Source organism: Macrotis lagotis, chromosome 1 (genome assembly GCF_037893015.1).
Source record: "Macrotis lagotis isolate mMagLag1 chromosome 1, bilby.v1.9.chrom.fasta, whole genome shotgun sequence".
In the NCBI taxonomy this organism is placed as follows: Eukaryota; Metazoa; Chordata; class Mammalia; order Peramelemorphia; family Peramelidae; genus Macrotis; species Macrotis lagotis.
Window position 1 is genome coordinate 154,931,165 of NC_133658.1, and position 22,734 is coordinate 154,953,898.

Sequence of the window (22,734 nt, forward strand, 5' to 3'; positions counted from 1 at the left end):
TCTATATGACTGCTTATCAAGTGCTGCTATAGTCCAAACTGCAACTAGTCTATCTAAAGTTGATCTGATGTTAGTTTAAAAAAAAGAGAGAGGTCATTGCAACAAAGTTTGATAAAATGGAAAATATGTTTCTAAGTGGGGGAATCTATTCTTAACCAAATAGAAGATAAAGGTGATTATAGAAGTAAAATAGAAAACCTATTATCTAAAAACTGAAAATATTCTGCACAGGCAAAATTAATGCATTTAGAATAAGAAGGGATGTAGTTCAACAGAGGGAAAAACAACTTTGAACCAGATTTCCCTGATGGGCCTTTGGTATATGAACAATGATTGTGTATAAACACACACACATACAAACTGTTGCTTTTGGAAAGATGGAGAAATCAGACATTCTATTCTCTGGGGCTAATCCACACTTTAAATATTCAAATTTAGCCTACATAGTATAATAAATCCATAAATATAAAGAATAATACTATGGAATTTAAGAAACTTGTGTCTCCCAACTCTGCCATTTATCAATTGTATGATCTTATGCATGTTATTTAACCCTTTGCAACCTATCATATAGGATTATGATCCTTGGCCAGTGTTACCAGGCCATTATCAGGATCAAATTAAAGTATGGATGTAAAAGACTTTGTAAATTATAGTACCTGATGTATGCCTAGACATTAGGCTAAGCGCTTTATGAACACAATTTTATTTGTTCTTGTTTGGCATGTGTGAACATGTATAATCTATATAAAACTGCTTCCTGCCTCAGGGAAGGGGGAGAAGAAGCAACAATATGGAAGTCAAAATTTTAAAACATGTCAAAAAATTATTTTTATATGTAGAAAAATAAAATGTTAAAAAATTTTGCATTCCAGACTATAATGACCACACCTATATCATAAAAGAGTACAAATATTTGTGAAAAACGGGTTATTTGTTATAGTTGGTAGATTCTTGCAGATGAAGGACCTGAGTCAGACATAGGAATTGAGAAATAGGAATTGAGAGGGAGAGATGAGTCATGAATCAAGTAAGTGATGACTGTCATGTCAAGGCCAACAAGCATTGTCCTGAATGGACAGATTACTTTCAGAGAGGATCAGCAGCGCATCCTTTGGAAGTCCTTTGAAAATTTGGTTCCTTTCTATGGACTTTTGTGACTCAGGTTTATGTAGAGCATAAATATTTAATCTGTATTTCATAGCTATATATGTAGTTAATTTTGTGAATTTTTTTCCCTTGGTCCACTTGAGTATCACAGTTCTTTGTAACATACATACCAGTACTAAGCCTTGTATGCATTGCTAGGAAAGTGTGTAGGGAAATTTGGCATTCTCTGAAGTAAATAGAACCTAACTCACTTAGAGCTTAATGATTTTAAAATCAGCACTTGAGTCACAGCTAAGAGCAGATAAATAGGTTTTCAGTCCAGGTGTCAAAGCTTCAAGAAGCTTTTCACTTCTTACCCTTTGGGGGCACTGTGCAGTTGCTTTTGAGTCCATTAGTAGTTCAAAAATCCCACATTTATTGATGTGGTTATACACCCATGAAATACCAGTTGAAAGAAAAAAGCAATACCATCAAACAGTAGTGAAAAAATGAATTTGGAAGAGCTATGTATTCTAGCTTTGAATTTGAGACTCTTTTCCCTACAACATTGTATTGGCTTGTTGTGAATTTTTCTTACAAGATAGATCATCCCCTATTTATTAAATGAATCTGTTCTTACCTTTTTATTCTCTTTTATTCTTTTATTAAGATCTTACCTAGCTTTTGTTTTTTCTTTTATAGGTTATTATATTTTAACATGGATTCAGAAATATTAGTAATCCTATGTTTAAATTAATTCTCCTAGTGATGTAGTGGTATAAACATATATGTTTTTATACAAGAGAAACATTTACAGTGAAGGACATGGTTTATGGCCCTGCCCTGAAAATTAGCAGTGCTTTTTTTATCAGCATTGTTTAAGACAGTTCCATAATCTGCTCAGCTTACCTGAAATCATTATTTATCATGCAATGATTTCTCATAAATTTTTACCACTGAAGGAGGCTAACTGCTCTGAATCTAATGTCCTTTCTATTAAACCATATCTAAAATAAAGATATTCTATCAGACAACCTCATAGATCTCTTCAGCTTATAAGAATGCTTCTAGAAAATTTTCTAAAATACTATTAAAAATACATTTAACTTTAGTAATTCATAAATCTATTAATTCTTTTTGAATTATTTACCTTTTATTATGGAAGCAAAAAAGGTTCATTAAGTTATTGCCTCCAAATCCTTTTCATTCTGCAGTTTACTTCCAACTTTTTAAATTTGTGACAGTAGCCCCCATACTCTTAAAACTGATGCAAGAGAAGGTTGGATAGACAAACTGAAAGAAAAGATCTTTAAAAATATAATATTCTTGGTTACATCACTAAAAAGAATTTTTTAAAAATCTAGCAACAATGGAGGCTCCACTAGTCTTGGGATCCAATTTTGAAGGTAGCATAAGGAAGAAAGAAGGGAAAGACCAGTACTATCTATGTAAACAAACAAAAGTGGCATCAGCAAGGTCCCTGAAGCCAAAGACATAGAGAAAGGTTTTTCTGGGTGGTGGCAAGTGTCGGGGGAGATTGTGTTTAGTTTTTCTTTGTTAGAGAAGACCTCTATTTTCTTATTGTAGGATGCTACCACTGCAGATTAAAGTGTATTATACAACTTAGTCATAGAGAGTTGCTGGTGGTACTGACAGGTTAAGAGGCTTGTCCATAGCCCTAGGTAGGTTATGGGACTTTCTGAGATAGGGGACTTTAACTCATGGTTTCCTGACTCCAAGACCAGTTCTCTATCTCAGTACATTGCCTTCTTTCACAAAAGGGTATTTCTCTGCACAGCTTGTCAGAAAGTTGTTCATCAAATAACAAAAAGATGAATAGTTTGTTCCAGACTATAGCTATAAAACAACATGAAATATTTTTAGTATTATGTATGCAATGATATTATTCTCTAAACCTATTAAAGTTGAGTGAGAGAGATGGATTTTTAAAAAATAATTATCAGGTTTTGGGGTAGTTGAATCCAAGGATTATTATTTTAGATCCTCATATTTTATGTTCCCAGTTCTATCCATGCATTTAGAATTTTGAAAAAAAATGATGATTTTTATCCTTCTTAGGGTCGGTGGGAAAGTCAACAAGATGTTTCCCAAACAGAACATTCCAGAGGAATGACTCCAGCTCGTCCATCTCTTTCTAGTTGTCCCCAAGATAACCATTCTCCTGAACCAGGTGAGTTCCATTTTTCCTTTCTTGATCACTATATTCAACGATGACTTGGATCCTGTAGTTAGAGGGTACTGGTTCCTTCATCCTTCTCTCATTCTTTCTTTAACCTGCCTTTCCTTCCAGAAACTTTTTTTTTAAATATGCTTTGTGCACCTTGTATAGAGCACTGAACTTTACAGTGAAAGCAATAATATTGGCTTATTGGCATTATAGACAAAGTTTAGATTAGGGTCTTTGCCCTTATAGATTTTACAACCTGTTAGGGGAATTCAAATATATTTAAAGGTAAGAATAATATTATATGATAACTTTAGTAGGTGCAAACTACAGTATTTTGTAAAGAGTAGAATAAGATCTGCATTGACTCTATTGCTACAGCTAGAAAGTCTGTATTGAAGCTAAATGAGAATTTCCCAAGAAACCATGATAATCTTTTTCAGTTCAGTTACTGCTATAGTCTATTTCTGAATCTTCAACTCGCTCTTATTCAATTTGTGGTCATTTATTTTTTGTCTATTATATATTGAAATGCAAGACATGGTAAATTTTATTCTTTTATTAAGATCTTACCTAGTTTTTGTTTTTTCTTTTATAGGTTATTATATTTTAACATGGATTCAGAAATATTAGTAATCCTATGTTTAAATTAATTCTCCTAGTGATGTAGTGGTATAAACATATATGTTTTTATATAAGAGAAACATTTACAGTGAAGGACATGGTTTATGGCCCTGCCCTGAAGTTTCAGGATAAATGAGAATCATAAAGGCAAAGAAGAGGACCACCAGTGGATATATGTTTTATGGAATAGAGTGATTGAAGAAAATTTTTTTAAAGTTGGCTGCATTAAGATCAGAGACTGAATATCTGTCTTGCCATTGGATATAATTTCCCATCATGAATTAGTCTTGGTCGTGTCTTTGGCCATCTAGACCCCAGTTATCTGACATAAATGATAGATAGAACTAGATACAAGGCAGCTGGAAAGGGAATGAGAAATACAACTTTTCCAGTCTCGGGTGACCTTGTTTGTGTGCTTGTTGGCCAAGAAACACTTCATAAATTAAAGAGAATTAGAGGACAGAGCAGGTCTCTCTGGGGTTGAGTTCTTTGTGACTATCAGTCCCTGTTTTTCCATTAATTGATAAACTGACTTTTCTGTTTCAGGTAGCAGTGAGGAAGAAATGTCTGTTCTTATGTGTTTAAGTGAATCAATTACATACACATACACACACACACACATACACATTGACCTGCCACTTTTTTGTAACCATAGAATGCACCCTTTTCTCTAGGCTTCCCAGACATGAGGCACATCAAATGTTAGGATTTGGTTAACTCAGAACAACCCTTTTCCCTGTGAAAAACCATTGAAGGTACATATCATTATTTACAAAGTACTGAAGCACATCTTTTTGTTATAGTGTTAATGAGCCTCCCACTAGAATATATATATGAAAAGCAATATACCTTACAAGCATCACAGAAATCCTGTTATTTGAGAGGAAAGAATATCCTTCTTCTTTTTAGACAGGAATAACTTTTCCTCAGTTTTAGAGGCAGATGTAGTAGATGGGGACCCCTTGAGATATCTTAGATACCTCAAGCATTAGGGCCTGATGAGAATATCTGGACAATTTCTGCCAATGAAAAGGGAAAACCATGGCATTTGAAAATAAGGTTGTATCAGACATATTGTATTGTTTTGTTTTTTTCTTTTCAAAGTCATCTCTTAGTGATAACCTTTCTGAGGTTATATTATTAGACCAGTCACAAATGGTACTTGGCAAAATCTTGTGGAGACAAAGTGCTTGTGTAATTGGTTTTGTTTTATCTTTTTTTTTCCTTTTTAATATTGTTGACAGGCCTTGGTGGCTTAGCAGCCTCCTACTTGAATCCAGTAAAATCCTTGGTGCCACAGATGCCAAAGCTGCTTAAGTCCCTCTTTCCTGTCCGAGACGAGAAAAAGGGAAGACAGCCATCTCCTCTTGCACAGCAGGTAAAAAAATGAATAAATAAAGCAATCCCTGAATGTAACCATGAGCATTGGTCTTGCTGTCTTGTTGGCTAATTTCTCTTTCTGGTGGGTCAGGTTGGAGGAATTAGAGCTGGGCTTTTAGTCACAGGGAAAGCCTGTGATCATCTTCCATCCACTCTCTGCAGAGATGAGAGCTGTTTAAACTTATTGATACTCTCAATCCTTTTTGCTTTTAAAAAATGCCAACTGTGCTACTAATGTGATTTATGGTAATATCACTTAGAGCAACAATAGTAGACTTTATGAAGTGCACTTAGTGTTGTTTGCGTATTGCCAAGTGGAAAATGTAATTCTATTTTTAATTCTTGATTTCATTCGTCATAGCAAGCAACCTTATTCCACCACTGCCCTTGCCCTCAATTCTTATGTTGTCCTCTCCCACCATCCCAATTACCTGTCTTTTGATTTAAGCTATTGCAGTTGGGTACCTGTTTCTTCTAAAAACCTGTCTCTCCTGGTTATTCTGATGTCAGTCCAGCCAGCCAAGGGATGTCACTATACACATCCTTTGGATGTGTTAGAGAAAGGGAAGATTGGTCTTCTAGGTGAAAAGACTTCTCATCAGTCAGGAAGCTTCTTGTGTCCAAGAGGACGACCGGGACCCTGTTGGAAATGCAATTTCTAACCTTATATAGGTGTGAACTCAGCAGAAAATGATAAATGAGGATTTATTTATAGTCATTCTAAAAACACATACAGTGCAAGTTCAGTTGTTGAAATAGTTCCTTTGACACCATCTTCTTCACATTCTCTAAAATATTAGAGTTGCAGAATTGCAGGTGAGCTGCCAGTTTAAAGAAAATTTGTTGGTAATTAGAATTCATTCTCCAAGGCATCAGGCCAGCCTATGAGTTTAGATGTGTTGTTGCCATCAGGATGTTTCATTTATGATTTTTTTTCCCTGTTCAGCATTTCCGACCAAGATATCTTCTAGTATATCAGATAGAAAAATTAGGCACTCTCATATTTTAGAGTAGTTGAATACACACCCTAAACAATGCTAAGCCCATTGTACTTAAATTGTTCCTTGAATTAAAACCACGTCTTTGGTAATTCAGTGAATATATGGGAGGGGATTTATACATTAGGGGAAAGTGGAAACTTGAATTTTCTGTTTTCTCTATTGACTCTTACTTCCTATCTTAACCTTTTCTGTACAGCTTAGCTACTACTTTTTTCAAAGTAAAATAATCTGAGTTGAAAGAAAGTCATAAATGTATTTTTTTTAAATCATCGAATCTGGATAATAGAATTTAAATAGTAAACTTAATCTATTTGAACTTTAAAGATGGAGCCAGTCAAATCATTTGCAGCTTAGAAGGAATTATCTATGTTTTTGCTATTTTGACAGTCTATGAATAGATAATCCCTACACTGCATAAAGAAATGACTTGCCCAGGTTCACACAGCTGGGAAGTATCTTGAGGCTAGATTAGAACTCAGGAGAATGAGTCTTCCTGACTCTAGGCCTGGAATTTTATATACTGTGCCCATCTGGTGGGAGAGAACAACATAAGGATTGCAGACAAGGGAAATGGCAGAATAATGTTATTTCCTGTAATAAATGGCATGTGCCATTAAAAACCTTGTTTCTTAGGCTTAAATATAACTAAAGAAATAAAAAGAAAAAAATAGTTTTTATTATTTGATTTCAAAGGTGACCAAGGATTTATGTGAAAAATTCAAAGCATCTTTAGTAATAATCTAGAAGAAGAGCAAAATGGTTAAATATTCAATCATTATAAAAATGGATTCCATGGAGAAGGTTCTCCTTTATCCATACCTCCTGGGGCTTAGAAATTTCTTTTTATTACTTTTTGGTTAATACTAAAGCGATTACAAAAACCAAACTCATATTATGTTTGTCCTTGATTTTTCTTTTGCATTTCTACTTCACCAGTGAAAATTTCATTCTTTATTTAACTTTAATGCAATTTCCAGTAATAGGAATAAAACAAAATACAGCTTGCTTCTGGTGTTCTATGGAACTGGACTAAAGCAACCTTTACTTGAATACAATTAGATTCACATGGAAATTAAATTTGTTGTCTAAAATCTTGGTTTCCTTCCTTCTTTCCTTCCTTCCTTCCTTCCTTCCTTCCTTCCTTCCTTCCTTCCTTCCTTCCTTCCCTTTCTTTGCTTTCTTTCTTCTTTTCTTTCTCCTGATTAATAGTAGTATATCTCAGACAACTCATTAGGACAACTCTTAAATTAACAGACTTAAGTCTTCACTAGCATTATTATGCTTTCCTGTTTTTCTCTTGAGGTAACTTTTTGCTGTCCCACCTTCAGTAAAAGGGAGGGAGATGATTTCATTAAAATCCTTGTCCATGGGTTCCACCTTTGCTGCCCCTAGTTTCTCTGCTTTTCTCCTATTCAATATAGTCCAACACAAGGTCAAGCAGTTCAACCCAAACTTAAATGAGGAATTATCTAATAATTGGTCCTCTAATTCAACATTGCATACAGCACAGAAATACTTTCTGCATTATTTTTAACATATGATTATATATCCTTCAGTAAAGGAAGTTTAATTACTTTTCAAAGTAACCCATTCTATTAATTCCTAACATTGATGGCTAGAAATTCTTAAAATTCACCTCTTTGTGACTTTTACCTATTTATTGGTCCTAGTTCTATTCTTGAGAGTTTTATAGGAAATTATATTCCTTGTGCTCTTTTTATAGACATTTGTTACATATATATATTGAATGGAATTAAACTGATTCACATCCCTGGATGTGCCAGCCCACATTCTCCTCTTGTACAAATCAAATCAACAAGTATTTATTAAGTATTTTCTATGTGCCAGATACTGCGCTAAATATCAAGGAGGATTTAGGGAAACTTAGTCAATATTTGAGAACTATTTTGATATTGAAATGTTTTTATTTCTCTTTTCATGTTCAACATCTCTTCTTTCACCTGTTCATCATATAAAGGGCAAGATTTTTCATCAATGGTCCTCTTAGAGTATGGCAGCTGTAAAGGAAACAGTGATTCAGCTAGGGGTAGATCCTCCAGAAGTGTTAGATGAGGACTTGAGTTCCAATCCTGTCCCTCCTCAAGTCCTCCTAAAATTCCACCTTTTGCAGAAAGTCTTTCTCAATCCCTCTTAATTCTAGTACCTTTCCTCTGTTAATTATTTCTCATTTATCTTGTATATAATTTGTTTCCCTGTGTTTATTTAGATGGTATCTCCTCCATGAGATTGTGACTTTCTTTCTTGCCTGTCTCTTGCTTGCTTCTGTATCCCAGGTGCTTTTCCTTGATTCCTTTTTTTTTAAATCTCTACCACTTAGCACCTGGTGTGATCTTGGCCAAGTCACTTAACCTCTCAGGTCTGTTTCTTAGTTTAGAAAATTATTGGCTTTGATGAAATCATCTCTAAGGGTCTTTCTGGCCTTAAATTTGTAATTCTGTAATTTGGAAACTGTATTTAAATCAATATAGCCCAAGATGAATTTATCAGACTATGATGATCAAAATCTCCACTTAAAAAAAAAATGGACTGCTCTCAAGATTTTCCCCATCTTATACTTCTGAATTTTATTCTTTTAACTTGTGTTACATTTATTTACATTTATCCCTGTTAAGTTACAATTTTAGTTTAGCCCATTGTTCCAAAATATTGACATTTTTGAATACAGACATAATCTAGCATCTCAGGTATGTGCTCCCTGACTAGGTATGTACACCGTTTATGATGACATGAGGTCATGTTTGTAAAGCCCTTAGTGCAATGTTCACTAAAGGCTCCTTTCCTTCCTCTGGCTTTGGTGTCTTCATGCCAGTTGTTGATAAAGTGTTAAAGAAGACTGGTTTGAGGCAGAGGATTCTGTGACCAACCCATTACTTTTTTTGGGGTTGAATGTTTGGCCAACATAAGGTGTCTTGGTATTCCTTTGCTTCTTTGTACATTTTGGGCAGTTCTTAAATGTTTGTGGAATTGAATTAGACTCTTTAATAACACATACCAGCCTATATTTTTTCCTTTTCATTCATTAGAGATCTCACAATGCCTTTTTTTTTTTAGGTTTTTTTACAAGGCAAATGGGGTTAAGTGGCTTGCCTAAACCACATGGCTAGGTAATTATTAAGTGTCTGAGCCCGGATTTGAACCCAGGTACTCCTGACTCCAGGGCCAGTGCTTTATCCACTGCCCCACCTAGCTGCCCCTTTTGCGACCCTCTCCCACAATGCCTTTCTGAAATTCAGATGCGCTACATCTTCCATATCGTCAGTCTGTTATCCCATTCAAAAAAAATGAAATTGTCTTTAAGACTTACTAGTATGATTGAACATCGTTTTTTCTTTTATTCTCTTTTATTATTTTTGTTTGTGTTTTCTTTTGTTGTATGGCTAAAATGGAAATGTGCCTTGTATGACTTACATGTATAATCGATATCAAGTTGTTTGCCTTCTCAAGAAGGAGGGATGAGAGAGAATTTTGAACTCATAATTTCAAAGTGGGATTTTTAAATTTTATTTTTATTTGTAATTGAGAAATATTTAATAAAAATAATTTTTTAAAAAAGAGTTATTAGTTGGTAGTATGCACTGATTTTCACCTATACCTTCAGAGCATGTGTGTGTATATAAATATATATATATATATATATATATATATAGAGAGAGAGAGAGAGAGAGAGAATTATTGTCTTAGTTTTAATTCAAGTTTTAAGTCTCTATTTTCCTTGTAATTCTGATATTGCTTATTTACCTATATATGATTGCAGTGCCCATGTCAATTTGCATGACTACTCAGAGGAAATAATAGACAATATTTAAGCTCAGTTAGACCAAGAATAGGTTTGAAAAAAATTAAGTACCTATTTTATGCCAGATGATCTACTAAAAACTGGGGATAAAAGTGATACAAAAGAATTAATCTTTGCCTTTTAGTGAACTTACATTTTCCTAGGGTTAGGAAGTATGGATATAAAACATGTAAAAGTAATTAGGCATAGTAAAGGAACAGCGAGGAGACAGACAGTACCAATGACCTGATCACACAGAGAAGGCTTTATAGAGGAAACAGCACAGAAATTGAGCCTGGAAGACTAGGGGCACATAGCCTTCCATCCTGGCTTTTCCCCAGAAAGCAACCTGCGTACTAGGACAGGCTCAGAACCAAGGTCCAGAATTTGTGGGAGGCAAGGGTCCTGAACCCTTGCCACAATCTAAGAAACATCATTACCCCTTTATCCTTTTTTTTCTTTTTTAGCTCTTTAACATTTTATTTGTTTTCCAATTATATACAATAGTAATATGTACCCATCATTTTTTGCAAGGCTCTGAATTCTATAATTTTTCCCCCCCTCCTCCCTTTCCCCCCCCCCCCCCCCCCCCGCTGTCTGACAGTCTCTACACTGTTTCCATGCCATACATTGAGGTAAATTGAATGTTATAAGAATAAACATACCCCACCCCAAGAAGATAGGAAACCCCAAGAATAGAGAGAGAGAGAAAAATGTACTTTAGTCTGTCTTCAGATTCCAATGGCTGTCTCTGGGATGAGTTGCTTTCTTTATCATAAGTCCACCAGAGAAGTTGCTTCAATATTTTTCCCTCAGTTGCTATTACTAGCTGTACCTCCACTCTATTCCTCCCCACTCTCATTTATTCTGTTCTCTCTCTCCTTTCATCCTGGCCCTGTCCAAAAGTGTGTTGCATCTGAGTACCCTCTCCCTCCATCTTCCCTCTCTTCTATCACCTATTCCCCCCTTCCCTCCCCCCATTCCCCTCATCCCATCCCTTTCCTCCCATCCTTCTCCGGGGCAAGATAGATTTCCTCACCCTATTAAGTGTGTATGTCATTTCCTCCCTGAGCCATTTCCGATGAGAATGAAGGCTCCCTCATTCCCCCTTGCCTTTCCCCCTCCCCTCCATTGAAAAAGCTTTTTTTTTACTTTTATGTGAAATCTCTCAGCTTCTTCTTCACCTCTTTTCCCCTCTTCCCAGTACTTTCCCCCATCATCCATTGACTCCATCCCTTTACCACACCATACCATTATATTCTGCTCCTTCCTATGTCTTGTCTATATATGCTCCTTCTAACAGCTTTTTTTAAATTAATTTTTATTAAAGATATTATATGAGTTTCACAATTCCCCTCCCCCATCTTACTTCCCTCCCCCCACCCCCCCCCCACGGAAAGCAATCTAACAGCTCTTATAAATAAGAAAGTTCATATGAGTTATCAATATCTTCTTCCGGTGCAGGAATACAAACAGTTCAACATCATCTCATTCCTTATAGTTAGTCCCTCTCTTCACTCCCTCTGTGGTTCACCAGAGTCCTGTACTTGGAGATCAAACTTTCTGTTCAGTTCTGGTTTTCTTGTTAGGAAAGTTTGAAAGTCCCCTGTTTCATTGAAAATCCATCTTTTCCCCTGAAAAAGGATATTCAGTTTTGCTGGGTAACTGATTTTCGGTTGTAAATCAAGATCTTTTGCCTTTTGGAATATCATATTCCGATTCCCTACGAGCCCTTAATATAAAGATGCTGCTGGATCCTGTGCAATCCTGACTATGGAGCCTCAGTAGTTGAATTGTCTGTTTCTGGCAGCTTTTAGAATTTTCTCTTTGATTTGAGAGTTTTGGAATTTGGTTATAATATTCCTGGAAGTTTTTCTTTTGGGATTCCTTTCTGGGGTGACCGGTGAATTGTCTCAATTTCTATTTTGCCCTCAGCTTCTAGGATCTCAGGGCAATTTTGCTGTATTATTTCTTTTTTTAGGCAAGGCAAATGGGGTTAATTGGCTTGCCCAAGGCCACATAGCTAAGTAATTATTAAGTGTCTGAGACCGGATTTGAACCCAGGTACTCCTGACTCCAGGGCCAGAGCTTTATCCACTATACCACCTAGCCACCCCCGCTGTATTATTTCTTGAAAAACGAAGTCTAGGCTCTTCTCCTGGTCGTGGCTTTCAGATAATATAATAATTTTCAAATTACTTCTTCTGGATCGGTTTTCAAGGTCAGTTTGTTTTTCCAATGAGATATTTCACATTTTCTTCTAATTTTTGGCTTTTTTGGAAGTTTTATTTTTTCCTGCTTTCTTGTAAAGTCATTAGCTTCCTTAGTTTCATCTTGCATTTGAAGGAGTTACTTTCTTCAGAGAGCTTTTTTTATCTTCTTTTCCAGCTAGCCAATTCTGCTTTTTAAGACATTCTTCTCCTCATTTGCCTTTTGTTTTGCTTTTTCCATTAGGTCTAAACTGGTTTCTAACATATTATTTTCTTCAGTATTTTTTTTTGTATTTCTTTCACCAAGCTTTTGATTTGGTTTTCATGATTTTTCTCCATTGCTCTCATTTCTCCTCCCAATTTTTCCTCCACCTCCCTTAATTGCTTTTGAAAGTCTTTTTTGAGCTCATCCACAGTCTGAGCCTATTTTCTATTTCTCTTGGAGGTTTTAGATAGGGAAGCTTTGATTTTTGTCATCATCTGATTATGTGTTTTGATCTTCCATGGGACTGAAGTAATTGTGGTCAGAGTCTTCTTTTTTCTGTTGTTTACTCATTTCCTCAGCCCAAGACTAATTTACTGCACTTCCAAGGCTTTGGGGTTGTTGTTTTTTGCGGACACCCCACTGGGACCTTTATTCCTCCCAGGTCTCATGCTCTCTGGCCAGTGCTTTGATATGTAGATGACCACAGGACTGCCCTCTGCCCTGGGGCTATAAGGTGGGATCCAGCTATTTTTGTATGGAAACTCAAATTGCAACCTGAGTCTGAGTGTAGGCAAACAACAGAGTCCTACCCCAGGGAGAGCAGAGAAATCTCTACAGACTTCCCTTACCATCTCTGGGGGTGCAGGCTGCTTTCTCCTGATTCTCACTGCAGGTTCTTCAGCCAGTGCTCCTCACTCCACACTCACTCAGGTGCAGCAAAGTTCTCTCACCGCCCCTTCATGCTGTTGCGGGTGATCTCTGGGCTTCCCTGGGCTGGGCTGCGCTGGGCATCGCCACGGCTTTTTTTCCAACTCTCAGTCCTGGTGAAACAAACCTTTCCCATGGAACTTCTAAGTTATCTTGGACTGGGAAAATGTATCACTCAGTCTTTCTGTGGGTTCTGTCCCTCTAAATTTTGGCTAGAGCCATCCTTTGTTTTTTGGGGGGCTCAGAGTTGTCCGGGAATGCTGCCTTTACTCCCACCATCTTGACTCTGCGCCTCTTTCTCCCATCCTCTTTTTAAAAAATACATTTTTATTGATATCTTCTGTTTCTTATATCATAATTATCCCAATATATGCCCCTCAGGGAAAGCTATCCCAATTAACAAATAATATTTTTTAAAAAAGGAAAAAACTGAACAAACCTGATCACTACATTGAAAAAATCTGAAAACAAATATTCCTGCACACTTCATACTTCCATGAAGGGATCAATACATTGGGGATGTTCTCTCAAATCCATTCAAATCCTGCTTGGTCTTAATAATATTATAACATTTACTTTTTTGTTGTTGAAGTATTGTCTTTACACTGTTGTAGTAACTATGGATATTGTTTTCTTGTCTCTGCCTACTTCTGTCTGTACCAGTTCATGTAGATCATTCCATATTATTCTATATTCATCACATATATATCATTTCTTAGAACACCGTAGTCTTATTAAATTACCTTTATGTACTACAATTTGTTTAGCTATTGCCCAGTTGATGGACTTTTACTTTGTTTCCAATTCTTAGTTATGGCAGAAAGTGCAGCTATAAATATTTAGAGTATATGGAGACTTTTCTTTTTTGCAGCTTCCTTAGAATATATACCCAATAAAAGGGTCTCTGGTTCAAAGGGTATGAGCATTTTGTCACTTTATTTGCATAATTCCAGCTTGCTTTCCAAAATGGTTGTACCATTTCACAACTCTACCTACAATGTATTAGTTTGCCTATTATTCTATAATCCCTCCAACATTAATTATTGTCATTTTTTTTGTTATTTTTGCTAATTTGCTAAGTATGAAGTAAAGCCTTGGGATTGTTGTTTTTTTTGGGGGGTGGGGTGTTGTAAGGCAATAGGATTAGGTGGCTTGTCCAAGGCCACACAGCTAGGTAATTATTAAGTCTGAGGTCAGGTTTGAACTCAGGTACTCCTGACTCCAGGGCTGGTGCTCTATTCACTGAGCTACCTAGCCACCCTTTCGGGACTGTTTTGACTTGCATTTCTCTTATTATTAATTATTTGAAACATTCCTTCATATCCTTGTGAATGTTGGGCGATTTTTCTTTTGATAACTTTATTCCTATACTTTGATCACTTATTGGGGAATAGCTATCATATATATTTTTCAATTGTATATATTTTGTATGCCCAAACTAATTTTCATTAATGTTGACTATGTAGAAGCTTTTCAGTTTCAAATAATCAAAGTTAACTATTTTATCTTTAGTAATTGCTCCCATCTCTTATTTATTTAAGGATATATCTCCTTAAGCTGTGAAAAAGATGTGATGTTTCTCTTCATTTTTTTATTTTTGTGATTTCTGTTATTAAGATTGCATACCTATATAGAATAGATTATGAAGTTTCTAATAAGGTATTGCTCTGAGCTTAAACTCTGCCAGTCTTTTCAGTTTTCCCAGAAACTTTTTATCAAGTAAGGTGTATTTTTCCTAGGTAATTTATGTTTTCCACTTTATGAAAACTCTGGGTTATTGTGTTCTGCTGCTTCTGATTTTCTCTCTTGTCTAATTTGTTCCATTGATTTATCTCTCTACTTTCTATCTAATGCCAGAACATTTTGATAACTGCTTCTTTTATGCTATAGTTTATGAAGTCTAGAAGTGCTGCTTTCCCCTTCTTTTCTACTAATTTTCACCATTTCCTTTAATATTGTAGAACTTGTCTTTTTCCATATGAATTTTGGTAGTATTTTATTGACACAGCTTAGTCCTGAGCATAGGATATTTGTTCAGATATTTAAGTTGTTCCTTATTTCTTTAAAGAACACTATGTAAAAAAATTTATACAAATCTTTTGTTTGCTATGATAGATGGATTCTCAGATATTTAATTCATTTTATAGTTATTTGCAATGGAATTTCTCTTATTTTCTATGTTTTGTTATTATATAGAAATGCTGTTTGTGCTTCAGGATTCATTCTGTAGCCTGCATATTTGCTGAATTATTTCTTTTATCAATTTGTATCTTTGCTTATTTCCTAGAATTTTCTAAGGAAGCCATCAGATCAGTAAATAATGATAGTTTATTTCTTTAACTATCCCTATGCCTTTAATTTCTTTCTCTTGTCTTATGGTTATTAGCAGTTTGAAAACTCTATCAAATAATAGTGGGAAGAATGGGCATCTTTGCTTTACTCCTCTGTTTACTGGAAAAGGTTCTAGTATAGTCATCCTCATATTGCATTATGATGTTGGTTTTTGCTTTTAGAAATAAATACTCATTTGTGATTTTTTTAAAATTCCTTTATTCCTATCAGTTTTCAGCATAAAAGAATGCTGTATTTCATCAAACTTTTCCTGCATCTATTAAGATGATCTTGTGGTTTTGGATGTTTTGGTTTTTAATATGATAATTATGTTGGTTGTTCCCCTATTGCTGAACCCTTCTGTGCAGCAAATGAATCCAAAAAAAGGATTTGCAATCAAACCCTCTAAATGAAGCAAAAGCAAATATTCAAAAAATACAAAAAGAAATAGATAAGAAAGCTGCATCAAGATGAAAAGAAAAACTTCAACAACAAACCAATATCAGTAATAAAGAAATGCTTTGATGTCTAAATTCATAAAGAAAATATTACATAAGCTACAGTGAGACACAGACAGTAACACATTGGAGACTTGAATATCTCAGTTTTGAATAAATCTGAAATAAGACAAACAAAAGGGGCACTTACATTTATGGAGAAACAGATTAAGACTTAAGACATCTTTTAAATGAGAAAGAAGAACATGTATATTTCTCAGTACACATGAAACTTTTATTAGGTCACAGGGGTATTGCAAACAAATGTAGAAAGACAAATAATCAATCCATCTTTTACAGACTGTAATAGACTAAAAGTAGCAATTGGTTCAAGGACCACAATCAATGCTGACCCAAGTGGGTCCTTAATAGTGAAATCTTAAGTAATAAATGGGCCGGGGCAGCTAGGTAGTGCAGTGGATAGAGTATAGGCCCTGGAATCAGGAGGACCTGACTTCAAATGCAGCTTCAGACCCTTAATAATTACTTAGCTATGTGACCTTGGACAAGTCACGTAACCCCATTGCCTTGTAAAAAAAAATAAAAAAGTAACGAATGGATCGAAGAACAAAACATAGAAACTAATAACTGTGTAAAAGAAAATGATAATGTTGAAATAACATACCAAAATTTCTGAGATGCAGTCCTCAAGGGGAAAATTATAACCCTACAAACATACATCAAAAAAATAGAGAAAATAAAGATTAATGAACTGAGTATACATTTTAAAAAATTAGAAAGCCAACAAATAAACCCTAAAATTAGCTCAAAAGAGGAGATAATAAAGAATTAGGGGGAAACAGATAAAGTCTCACAAAACTCTGGATCCCTGCCTTAAACTGAAAGAATTAAGTCTTTGGGACTTTGGGAGGGCAGCTCTCTCTTAGGGACCATGATCCCTGCCCAGTCCTGTAATCTCTCATGCACCTATATCTTTCAGTACTGCTTATTCATTCTGTCTTTCTCTAATTACTACAGCTATTTTTTGCCTAAAATATTCTTCTGGCTCTGAGTTGACCTTTTAAGTCAATTCTTTCACATATGCTCAAACTACTGAAACTTTTATCTGGATAAATTTTCTGGACAAATTTAAATACACGCACGCACATGCACGCACGTACGCACACACACACACACACACACAAAATAGGGGGCCAAATGTTTTGATCAGGAAATGATCATCAACAAAAAGACAGGAATTTGGAGGGGTGCAGGCCCTATTGATGATGCCACACTTTTCTTTTTCTATTGCCACAGTCCCAGTTCATACCTAGAGAAAAGAAGGCTAAAGAGGATCAAGATAACATCTCCAAATATTTGAACTGTTGTCATGAGGAGGGAAGAATTAGGGACTATATGTGAAAGTGACAAAGAGGAAAATTATCTGTCAGCTCTCATATCATTAGAGCTATCCAGCAGGAGGATGGATACCTTGACACAGGGGGCTCCTCCTCTGTGATGATGGCCTTTTTTTCTTGGTATGACACTGAAGTCCCTTCCAGCTCTGAAATTCTATGGCTCTATGAAGCCATTGGAGAAAGAACCAGCAGAGAAGGAAGATGGAGAAGAGGATAGAGAGATGATCAGTGGGCCAGACTCTTCAAGAGAATAGGAGGGGATGAGGTTAAGAGCAAGCGTTTCCCCTTCTTAAGAAGAAAGCCCCCCCCCCCCCCGAAATAGTCAGAATAAAGATATGGGGGGGGGTTGAGGTAAAGAGCAGGGACAAATAAAAAATTTCACAAATGACCTTTTCTTAGTTAAATAGCAGACAAGGACATCTGCTGAGAAACAAAGTAGGTTGAGGGAGCAACTGGGAACTTAGGCAAAGAGAAATTTGGGTCCTATATTTAAGGGGAAAAGGATGAAATGGTTTTGGTGGGGAGGGTTGCCTAAGGCTTACAACAAAGATAATGTGTAACAACTGTTTCTTTTGCCTTCTTTGGCCCCTTTAATTCTCCATCTTTTTTTATTCCTTTCTGTCCATGTGTGATGGAATAATTTAAAATCATTTCCTCATTCTGTTTTAGTAACTTAATTTTTGTTAATCTAAAAAAATATATCCTCCTGAAGTCAGAGAGTATCCAACAACTGAGATGGAATCATATCTGCACTTAGGATTCTTCATTTCCCATTGAGCATATCAGTACTGGGAATACATTGACAAATTGGAATGATTTCAGAGGAGAAAACATCAAAATATGATTTATGAGGAAGGATTAAAAGAGCTACTTATAGCTTGGCCAAACAATGACTAAGGAAACTGACTCTACAAGAGGTGTAAACACCAAAGGGACTGATGGATTGTTTAAAGATATTTAGAGATGCCCCATCTAAGGGAGATGCAATGAAAATCAACAAAGAAAAATTTAAACTGGAAATCAGGAAAATAGTTCTTCCTCAGGGAAATGGCTCTCAGGGCTCTAAGACCTTAACATTGTGCCTTTATATTCTCAGGAGTTTTTAAAGAAGAGAATGGCTTTTTTACTTCCTCTAGCACCCCCTCCCTCTCCTCCCAGTGATGTCTCCTATTTTCATTGCTCAGTCAGAAGGGAGCCTCAACTTGTGTGATGAGCCACCCCGACATTTGCAGACAAAGTACATGTAATTTCCTCTGCCATACACTTAGACGTACTCAAAGCTGCAAGGAAAAGATTGATGTTTGTTAACTCGGCACTTTACAATCAGCAGGTTCTCAGATTCACAAACTTATTTTCTTGATGTGATACCACAGTTTTATAGATCTAATGGATTTGTAAAGATTAATGGAGATGTTTTCGTGTACAGCAGCATTTTGAGAGCTTTTTTTGAAGAAAAAAGGAAAAAAGAACCTTTGGGGGGGTGTACTTTGGTTTTAACATTGGCAGAAATAAAGGCTCATACGCAGTGTTGTTGTTTTAAGAAAATCCCCCTTCCTCTTATGTGATTGTTGTTTCTTTTTGTCATCAATTTCTCTCTGAGCTCCAGAAATGCAGAGAATTTACTGAAGGAGGTGGCAGCTGACAAAATTGCTGTCTTTGACCTTCTGATACAAGTTTAGTAACTAATCTGGAAAATAATGAACTGCAATTAATGAAATCTGCACTCGTATTCAAGTATGTTTCTCAGACAGCACATAAAATAATTGAAGGAACTTCCTGCTCTCTAATTAGTTAGATTGAATTAATTTGGCATAATAGCTTTTTTCATGTATCTAGAAGTTAGTTTTCAGACGAAGCTATTTATGTACTCCAAGTTAGGGGCTTCAAGTGGCCGATCAGATTAATCTGATGCCTTAAATACTTGAGGGCCATATTTGATTTATGTTATAAAATGCAGCACTGTCACATTTTATTCCAGTCTGATTTTGGCCTTGTCTTTTCAGCTTCCCTTTTTGTGAAAAATAAAATTGCTATATAAGAAGCATTGATCATTTTCTATCCACCCACCCTTTCTAAATTTAGCTTGAGGTGATGGCAGCTGAGTTTGATGGCTGTCCCATCTCTATCAGTTAAGTATAAGTTTGTATAATTATTTCCTCTCCCATATCATCATAGTAGTGGTACTCACTGTCATATGGAAATGCTTCCTTGGGTCTCCTTTACCAACCTATTTGCTCCGTAGATTAAAGGTTGAGAATTACCATCCCTCCTTAATCGAAGGCTTCAGGTTCTGCACAAACACAAAACAGCTGTAGAAATCGAGCAAACCACACTAACTCCATTTTGGGATTCAGTTCTGGATCTAGCTCAGTTTCTATACAATTATTTGTTTTGTGAGAAAACTTAGGAACACAAATCTTTGTTTCCTCAATCTCACCAACCACACAGTCACTCAAAGAAGTTTTATTTTCTCAATTCAAACAGTGAAGAATCTACTTTCCTGTGTCTAATTTCTTCTAAATTACATTTCATCAGAGTATGCTGGTATCCATTTCTTCTTTGGAAGCACAAATTTCTTTAGATAAATGATTTTTGTTATCACATTGCTTTGAGATGTATATATTCTTGGCCCTGCTTAATAGAGGAATCCCTTGTCTTTGTTTTAGCATTCCAGTATCATAATTTATTGCTGTCTGGTTTTGTTCCAGTATCACAGAGAGATTACAAAGGAAAAGAAGGCAACTGACAAGTTGTTTTTGACCTTTTGATTCAAGTTTAATAACTACTCTAAAAAAAAATGTGCTCATTAACAAAACCCTCCCAGACAAATAAGAAAATTTGTAAGACATTGTAGAAGATTTTAGCCTAATAGTCACATTTCAATAATTGACATCATATACTTTTATACGTACTTTGAAAATTTCTTTTTCATATTTAAGATTACAAAGCATTGTATGCTTTAAATAAACCCAGTAACTCATTCTTCATGGAAACTACAGGAAGGAATGTACATCTGATCCCTTTGTGTTCAGTGAATACAGTTTTAGATTATCTTGCCAGATCAGCTTTTTCAAATCTTCCTTTAGATCCATTCAAACAAAAATAATTATATAAAAAAGTTTTTTAGCTTCAGAAAATAATCAGAAACTCCTTCCTTCCCTCACAACTATCAGAAATCACTGTTTTCAAGAAAAAAGATAATTCTCCATATCAAACACTAAAATAAATTACACTACCTTATACACTACATGCTGTCCATTTGTTGCTTGAAATCCAAAACCTGTCTGATATTCAAGTTGTTGTCCAGTCATTTCAGCCCTGTCAGACTCTTCATGACCCCATTTAGGGTTTTCTTGGCAAAGATTCTGGAATGTTTTTTCCGCTTCCTTCTCCAACTTATTTACAGCTCTAATGAGGAAATGAGGCCAACAGAATTAAGTCACTTGGCCAGGGTCATTGACTAGTTGGTGTCTCAGACCAAATTTGAACTCAGGAACATAACTATTCCTAGGGTTTGAGCCTCTTTTTCTATCCACTGTGCCCCTGGTATTCAAAGTTGGCTGCTAACTATAAAAGTTGCTTGTTGACAAAAGAAATACAGATTTCTGTGTTTAAAATATATTTGTCCTTGACAACATGGACTTTTTTGTAGGATGCCAAAGGTTACACTTTTTTGTTTGGTAAAATATATAAATGAAGGTTTTAGGTGAGTTCCGGATAATAGACTTTATACATACCTGGCAATGTTGTTAAATTTAGATGAAAAGTAGCCATTGATTTTTTTTTTCTAAAAGTAGAATTTGCCAATTAGTAATAGTTATTTACCATTCAAAGCTAGATGCAAAATGAAAAGGCTTTAGTGTGATTTCAGTTGGCAGAATTAATCTTTTAGGGGCTTGAAGAGGAGGATATATTGTTGAACTGTATTCATTCCTGTGTTTCCTGTAAGTCTTTGCAGGAGGTTACAGCTTTCATTCATTTGCAAGAGGCACTGGGCAAATGATTAGACCCAGGTTTTTTATTTGTTTTGCTTTTTTTTTTTTGTTACAACTCCAACTGTATTCAGTTCAGTTCAAGATTTTATTAAGTGCCTACTATGTGCAAGACAGCTATGTGAAAGATAAACCTAATTGCTATCAGAGGCAGTACCTGAGGTAGACCTTGACTCTAATGAGAATTGTTCATGATTTTATGGACCACCTCACCCTAAGGCAGATCTATAGCTAGGGGAGAGTTAACCATCAGAGTAGCTAGGCATGGGGAGCTAGGGGTGGAGAGCACCATTCTAAGGAGACTTCCTCAAGATGGAAAAGTGTTGGTGGTGGTGAGAGCTTTATTTTTGTGTAAAGAAACCTTGATTTCATCTTTTTGTTAGCTTTTGAACTCTACATTTTTTTATCTCTATTACTTCCTCTCCCTCCCTTTGAGAGCAAGTAATTTGATATAGGTTATACATGTATAAACTTGTTAAATATATTTCAATATTAGTCATGTTGTGAAAGAAGAATCAGAACAAAGGAGGAAAAATCATGAGGGGGAAAAATTAAACAAATTTTTAAAATTGAAAATGGTATGCTTTGCAATCCATAGTCATATGAAAAATTGCTCTAAATCATTACTTATTAGAGAAATGCAAATTAAAGCATCTCTGAGGTACCACCTCACACCTCTCAGACTAGCCAATATGACCAGAAAGGACAATGATCAGTGTTGGAAGGGATGTGGGAAAACTGGGACACTAATACATTGTTAGTGGAGCTGTGAACTCATCCAAACTTTCTGGAGAACAGTTTGGAATTACGCCCAAAAGGCAACAAAAATGTGCATACCCTTTGATCCACTAATACCACTACTGGGTCTATACCCTTGTACAAAAATATTCATAATGGCCCTGTTTGTGGTGGCAAAGAACTGGAAATTGGGTAAATGTCCTTCAATTCGGGAGTAACTTAATAAATTGTGTTATATGTATGTCATGAAACATATTGTTCTATTAGAAACCAGGAGGAATGGGAATTCAGGGAAACTTGGAAGGATTTGCATGAACTGATGCTGAGTGAGATGAGCAGAACCAGAAAAACATTATACACCCTAACAGCAACATGGGGGTGATGATAAACCTTAATGGACTTGCTCATTCCATCAGTGCAACAATCAGGGACAATTTGGGGGTATCTGCGATGGAGAATACCATCTGTATACAGAGAAAGAATCACGGAGTTTGAATTGTCTTTAATACTGCTGACTAGAGCTAAATCTATCATATTTGTTCATCAAAGTCTTTCCAGGTTTTCTGGTCTACCTACTTATGATTTCTTACTGAATAGTAGTACACTATCATCTTCAGTTA

The 22,734-nt window shown here is 35.7% G+C and overlaps 1 protein-coding gene across 3 annotated transcripts in view; it reads left to right on the top strand.

Moving 5' to 3' along the window:
• The window catches only part of KIF13B (kinesin family member 13B), a 257,145-nt gene that overhangs the window by 214,806 nt on the left and 19,605 nt on the right, over window positions 1-22,734 (top strand). For all 3 annotated transcript variants that reach the window (XM_074209185.1, XM_074209184.1, XM_074209186.1), the window contains exons 36-37: window positions 3,169-3,280; window positions 5,143-5,276. In XM_074209185.1, coding sequence (XP_074065286.1) covers window positions 3,169-3,280; window positions 5,143-5,276 — 246 coding nt within the window. The remainder of the gene's footprint in view (window positions 1-3,168; window positions 3,281-5,142; window positions 5,277-22,734) is intronic.